Source organism: Haliaeetus albicilla, chromosome 10 (genome assembly GCF_947461875.1).
Source record: "Haliaeetus albicilla chromosome 10, bHalAlb1.1, whole genome shotgun sequence".
Taxonomy (NCBI): domain Eukaryota; kingdom Metazoa; phylum Chordata; class Aves; order Accipitriformes; family Accipitridae; genus Haliaeetus; species Haliaeetus albicilla.
The window spans coordinates 32,586,804-32,594,013 of record NC_091492.1 but is presented as its reverse complement, the minus strand read 5'-3'; the positions used below and the strand labels follow the sequence as shown (position 1 = coordinate 32,594,013).

At 38.6% G+C, this 7,210-nt stretch overlaps 1 protein-coding gene across 3 annotated transcripts in view; it reads right to left on the bottom strand.

Moving 5' to 3' along the window:
• Positions 1–1,478: 1,478 nt before the first annotated feature.
• TMEM132B (transmembrane protein 132B) overlaps positions 1,479–7,210 on the bottom strand; it is a 263,336-nt gene continuing 257,604 nt past the window's right edge. For all 3 annotated transcript variants that reach the window (XM_069794884.1, XM_069794885.1, XM_069794886.1), the window contains one exon: positions 1,479–7,099. In XM_069794884.1, coding sequence (XP_069650985.1) covers positions 5,945–7,099 — 1,155 coding nt within the window. In that variant the 3' untranslated portion in view covers positions 1,479–5,944. The remainder of the gene's footprint in view (positions 7,100–7,210) is intronic.

The following is a 7,210-nucleotide window of genomic DNA, read 5'->3' as shown; positions in this document are numbered from 1 at the left end:
TTGAAAGAAAAAAAAGTTGTATTTGTTGAGCTATTTTTTTCCCAAATGAATGCAGGTAATTACTTTTAGTTACATAGCACACACACATTGGTAGTTAAAATTTACACCTATGGTAGGTGTTTTGAACAGTTGAGTGTGTGTGTAAAATATAACCGTAAAGACTATTTTTCTGTAAAAGCTCACAGTCTGATACCTTTAGTTATACTGAATAGAGCACTGCAGTGTGACTAGATCCACTGGCATCTCTTTAGTAAGATGCTGCTAAGGGGAAGGATGCCATAGTAATGGTCAAATAGGGCCCAAATACAACTGCCAGTACAAAAAAAGTGTCATTTACAAAAACTGTTTCTTATTTTACTGTTGAGAATACGAAGTGGTGACCAACCAGAATTTGTGCCCAAAGCACATTAAAGGCTCTCTGAGGCACTCCCTAAATCACAGTTTTTTGAAATTCATTCATCCAACTAATTTTATATAAGCCACATTTCAATACAGTAGAAATGACAATAGCGATCATTAAATTATTCAGATGATGTTAAATTGCTCCCATTAGTACAAAGGCAGCCCATACCTTTGCAGTGGGTTTGTAGAGTCAGATCTCAAATGGGGTCCAGCTGAAACCAGCAAAAGGATGATGGAAGCACCTCCTGGGTGCTGGTGTCCAGCACTATATTGTCTGTGGGATGCCTGATTACTCCGGGAGGTTTCAGGAGAGTCTGTGTTTCTGGTTCTGCCACCATCACCAAGACCTTGAGCAAAAGCTAAAAACTGAGGCTCAAGCTCCTGTTTTGGCATTAGCAAGCTACTTTCTTATAGCTCTTGCAGTGAGGTCAGTGGTCACTTCATAATTTTGAGACTCTCTGATTCTAATGGGAACAAAAAGAAATTCAGAACACTGAATCAAAAACCGGACCTGTGATGATTCACACTGGAGAGCTAAAGGGGCAGGTGAAGTTTGTTCCCTTTTCCTTTAAATCTTAACATACCTCTCTACTGTTCTTTGAAAGACAATGGTCATTTAATATGTTCATCTGTTCTTTACATTTGTTGCTGGGAAAGGATTGCTCACCGCAGGAAGAGAGGGCTGGAGCACCATTTGTAGGCAAGCTTGGGTGAAACCCTTGGACTATATACTCCAGTAATTTGTGTTGCTCTGAGCAAGGAGACACGAGCAATCCATATGCTGGTGATTCTGCTGATTTCACACTGCAGGGGCACATCACCTTCAACCCAACGAGCAGCTCACCCTGACCAGTATAAATGCAAAATGGTTTAGTCAGTTTTAAAAAAAAAAAATCACATGAACTTTATGTTTATTTCTCCAGCAGAATCTGCTTCTTTCACAGTCTTTCAGTTGCTTCTTTTCTGAAGAGTGAAGTCTTTATTTCAGACATCTGCCTACAGAAAATAAGTATTTTTTTTAAAGGGCACATTTAAAGATGAAAACTGAGGCTTGAATAACTTAATCAGCATACAAATTACACAGATATAAAAGTTCTCTTTCATTGTCTTAACTTACAGTTTATTTTGTACAGAATTCATTATGTTATACATCTAAGACTTATTATATTGTATAAATATCTTGGGTGTGATGTATATACATATTCAGTGTTATAGATTCAGCAATTAATGTATGCATTTCACAATACACTATAGTGTATTTCAATGTAGTGCACACGATTTCTATTTCAGAAAACAGCATATCTGCTATGAAAAATTGGTATTTCATTCAGAGGGTACTCTACCTTGAAATACAGGGATTTTTCCATTATATAATGGACCTTTTGTACTGTGTCGTATGGCTGTAAGATTTTCTTGTACATTCCCCAATATGAATTAAGAAACAGCAGCTCAAAACATTAATCTATGTGGTTCTACATCAAGAGGAGAGCAGGGCACTGGTTTCCTAAGTTCTTACTTAAATGAGAAAGAAGGCGTAGACAGGGCACATGGAGCTAGGCTGTGTGTGATGGCCAAATGAAATAAAAAGTTCTGCACAGATGAGAACTACTAGCTCTTGCTTCTCCGTTCTCTGTATGCCAGTGTTCAGCTGCCATAAATCACTCAGCTCTGATTGTAAGAGTTGAGGGTCTGGTATCAGACCTTTATTTTTAAAGCTCGCAAACTCCCCATGTTCCATTAATCCACTCTGCTTACAGAATTTTTCCTAGGTGTCTCCTGGTAGACGTATTGATAATATATACTGTCTTTCCTTGATAGCAGGCAAAGAAACTCACTCACAATGTCTTCTCTATACGTGCCATAAATAAGATATGCTGTTTGTTCAGTATCAAATTACAGGTGCTGCTTTCCTGGGCACCTACTAAAGCACAATTCTAATTAATCTGTCAGTATAGTTTCCATTTTCTTTTTTAGACAATTCTAGTTTCCTGCATACATACATACATACATATTGTGTCTTTTGATCATTTGGTTACCTTTGCTTTGTAATCTCAAAAGTGGAGACTCTTTTATCAATGTATAAATGCTGTTCATTTAACAGCAAAAAGTGAAATATTATTTATTCCATGAATAAAAGACTTTAAAAGAGTCATTTAAAAAAAATTAGGTGAATCAGAAAATTGTGGGGTTTTTTTAAATAATTATAAATTAAATTTACTTACATTTAAAGTACGTCATCATTTTGAAACTAAAATTTGAGGTATTTCATTTAAAAAGGACTGATCAACTCAGAACTGTATTTTGCATCAAATATATTAATCTAAATTATTTTCCTTTCGATTTTATGAGAATTAGCATAAGTGCTTAACCCAGCATAAATCCAGAATAACTCCATTTTATTGGTGTTATCCTAGTTTTACTGCGAATAGAATTCTCTCTTCCCACTTCATTTTTTGTATTGCCATTTTTCCACGTAAGAATTTTCGTGTAACAACATGTGATGTAAAAAAAAAAAAAAGAAAGGTTATAGGAATCCACAGTTGTAGATTTATTTCCCCCATTGCCAGATCGGGGGGGGGGCTTTTTCTGGACAGCTGTATCCAGTTCTATTGTTTAACTGATCACCATTAGTGGCTGTACTGCTTTCTAATGCACTGTATTTGTAATTTGACTTTGGGATAGTATGATGCCTATGACTGCAAAAGTCATGACTCTAACGAAGCCCCACATTCAGCCACTGAGCCACCTAAGAACTTCATGACCACACTGACAGATGCTGTACCAAGCCAGGACTTTACCTATGGTAAATAGAACACAGGCCCTAGTTACATGTCACAGTCTACTCCAGAGTGTATTTTAGATACATGCTCAGTCAAACACCAGAATGGAAGTATTTCTGGTCCAACACTAACAGCCCTGGACCCTGCATTTGTAACTGTCTTCAGCAGCAACATCGGAAAGCACAGGGGTTTGCAAGCCACGTGGCAAGTAAGTGCTGAAAAGGCCTGAGGTCTCCTTTGGTGGCTTCTAGCAGTGACCACACTGCAGGTAGGACTGTCCTTCCCCCACAGACTAGTATGCAGCCGCTTGTAAGTACTACAGACAACCAGGGATTAGGCCTCAGGCACAAGTTCAAGGACACACCGATATGACAGTAGCGAGCCCCCTAACTGAGTGATCCTCAGCCTTTCCAGTCACAGCCCTTGAAGGGAAATTTCCTGAACAAGTAAATAAAGCTGTTGCCTTCCATTACCTATTAATGAGTCGGAAGAGCAGCTAAGCACACCTGTAAGCCCCTTGGCACTCGGTGTGCTTACATGGCACTGACTAGGGATGGAGTTCAGCATCTGCTGGTGTACTTAGCAGAACTGGGGCCATCGTGAAGAAACAGCTCATGGAGTCCAGTCCACTGCTGTGAGATCATAGTTGCACTGGTAAACTGCACTCATGAAAACAGCTGTGCTGTTTGCGCTCTGCAACTGCCATCAGCAAGTTGTTTCCTCAGATTTCAAGACTAAATTTATTTGTGGTTCATTTATACTCACTTACTATTGTGCAAACAATACGCTTGCTTTATGGTTGGGCCGCATACAAAATAATGTGTTGGGAAGAGATGTTAAATTCTAAAAAGGGATTTTTATGTTGTTAGTAATAAGGATCATAGTAGGAATTAGTATTTCCTTACGCGGTCTGGATCATTTAAAGAGGAGAGAACATTTGTTAAACAACCCAAGATTTCATTTGATGCACAAGTGCTGCATCCCTTATGAAATAGAAGCATCTCTGTGCTCTATTATCTTCTCTACTTAAAATTAGATTATAACAGATGCCATCCCCTCACTATGCAGTTCAGTGCCAGCAAACATAAGTCTCTCATCACTTACTTATATAAGCCTGGTGTCCTCACTTTCTAGTCTCACCATTAAAATTCTTGTATTTTGCAGTAGTTATATTAAACATGTTCCCCATTGTGGATTAGGATCCAAATGCAGGATTTCCCATAGTTAGGGTTGTCTGGTCTGTTTTAATATCAGAACTGAATTATAAAATTCAAATCCTATCTTGATCTACCTAAAAGATGGGAACTACAGTATGTAAGGCAGTTGTAACTTGGATCTTGTGTTTATTGCACAGGATCCATCACAAGAACATGTGCTTTATTGTTTTTGTTAAGTATTACGTAGATTCAGTTTTTTTCTAACTGTAATTTTCAACTTATTTCAGTCATCCTTCAGTAAAAAAAATACATCTAATGCATATGAAATGTCAGCTTTGAATTTCCAGCACATTTTCCTTGTTAAAATTGGGAATAGTCACTTCATAAAGTGCCCAGTGTGTCTTTTCTTTCCTTCTTTTTCTCTTTAACGGCCTTATGGTCAGAGATGTTTTAGACAAGGTCTGGGGCATTAGCCATTGAGCATGGACTTCTTTGTCCTGCTAAACTCTACCATCAGTGTATTAAGTAGTACAGAGTAACAGTGACTCCAAGCTTTTGCTTATTTGCTAGGAAATTTCCTTCTTATTCTATGCATTTCAGTACCACATTTGACTTTCTCATTCTGATAACAATATGTCTTGTCAACCAAGCTGCTGTTTCAGCAAAGCATTTTCCCTTGAAGTAATGTGCTGTTTTGTTGTAGGTTACTTTTTCTTATTAGCAATGACAAAAGTAAACCCAGGGCTACGCCTTGATTTTTATTTTCCAGGGTTTATTATTGTATTTACAATTCCCTGTAAGAAGATACAACCCTTTCCCAGTAAGAGTCCTAATACCTTCCTATGTTTTCAAATACTAATGACCCACATACCCATATGGAAAGGAGAAAGATAATCAGTGATGAAGGAGGTATCTCTAGGGGCTGATGCAGATGAATAGAAAACCTAAATCATTATAAATATTACTGTACTACACTTTGGTACAACCAAAAAAAAAAAACCCCAAACCCTTAAAGAAAATATTTAATCGTCCCTAAGTCAAATAAAATTCATAAACAATAGGAGAAGAAATTAACCACATGGGGGTTTTTATATCTGTAAAAAATAATAAGACTACTTGGCTGCATTGCACATAGGCAATAAAATTAGATTAATTCAGATCCCTTTTAATGTAAGCCTCATTTCAGGCTGTAAGCAAGAAATGTCCACTGTGCTTTATACAAAGGACGACGACTAGAAAAATCAATGCAAACAAATATCCCTTTGTTTTCTGATTTACCGTTTATCATGAGATGACAAACAAATGAAGTCTCCTCTGAGTCTGAGCGTAGTTGTATTAGCATTTTGCTAGTACCAGGCAGTATACAAAAACAGCCATCATGTGTGACATCTCCAACACCTACAGGTAGCTGTTTTAGGGGCACATCCTGGTTTGTGGTGAAACAGGTTTAACTCAGCCAGCCTCTTGTACCTGCTCAGTGATATCAGGTTATCATCTCAGTAACTCCAAGGTTGGACTGTCTTGTTCCTATTGCTGACTGGACTGACTGCTCCACCATCCATAAACAGAAGGCATAAAGGTGATTACAAACATAAGAAAGTAGTTTTACATATTGTCTTGCAGTCTTTCCATATAGTCCCTAAGTTCCTTGGAATCACCAAGATTCATATCTTGGCATACCCATTTAATATTATCATCACTGTCAAATAGAATTGAGTTGGTGTAGGGGCCCCCATCCTCTGGCAGTATTGTTGTATATGAAGTGAACTTTACTCGCTTCTGCTTTGGCCCAGAAGGATTTATAGGTTCACTTTTAACTTCTTTTTCACAAAGGTACTCAGAAGATCTGAGGATATGATTATGAAGAGTCTTCTGAGAACTCCCATTAAGGAGAAAGTTGCTTTCTTCAAACTGCATTCCTCTGTCAATCATGGTAGTGCACTCCTCTGATGGGAGCGAAATGTCAACTGGGTTTTCCAGCAGTTCAACTTCATTTCCAAGCCAGACCCAATCATGGGAGTGGGGGATGTTGCCTTGCTCACTCACAGCAAACCTTTTATGCCTGTACTTCCAAGCAAATGCCACGCAGTTAATCAAAAAGACCAAGATTGCTAAGCAGAAAACACACAGCAGGGCATACATGCCAATCTCCAAATCTGTTAATCCTCTTGAAGTCAATGTGAGATCACTGGGATTGTTTTCTCCTGGTATTTCTACTTGCGCAGGGAAACCTGTGAAGGCAGTTGGGTTATTTTGGAGCTGGCCATCCTCCAGGGATTCCTGATCAATGGGAGATATGAAAGTTGTGCTTTTGTTTGCATTGTCCTCATGACTGGACGTGTCCTCATGGTTTTTGGACCATTCTTGTGCTGTCCTCTCTTGTTCTGCAGGTTTCTCTATAGAATTGCTTGCATGGCTTTTAAAATCTCTATCCATATCATCAATGTCATTAGTGGTTCCTTTTTGGTCAGAATCTTTTTGACCAAACTTCACTTTGACACTTCCTTTCCCAACAGCAAGAATGCTCTTCCGCTTAGTCTTCTGACATGGCTCACTGATGACCATTTCAATTTTAATCAGAGGTCCTTGCCCATCCCCTTCCGCCACTATCCCAGGCCATTTGGACTGAAGGTTTTGGTGCGCAGACACTACCATCTCATCCAGTGAAGTGATGGTGATCGAGAAGTCCTTGGAGTCATAGATGTCTAATGGCGTCACTGACCCATCACTGAACAAAATCCAAGCACTGACTATGGCTTCCTGGGGGGAGAGAGGATGAGAAAAAAAATGTGTGAAAGGTAAGAGAGCACATAGCAGACACTCAGTTGTTTAAGTCTGTTTGACATTGGCAAAATAAATACACAGTTTAAC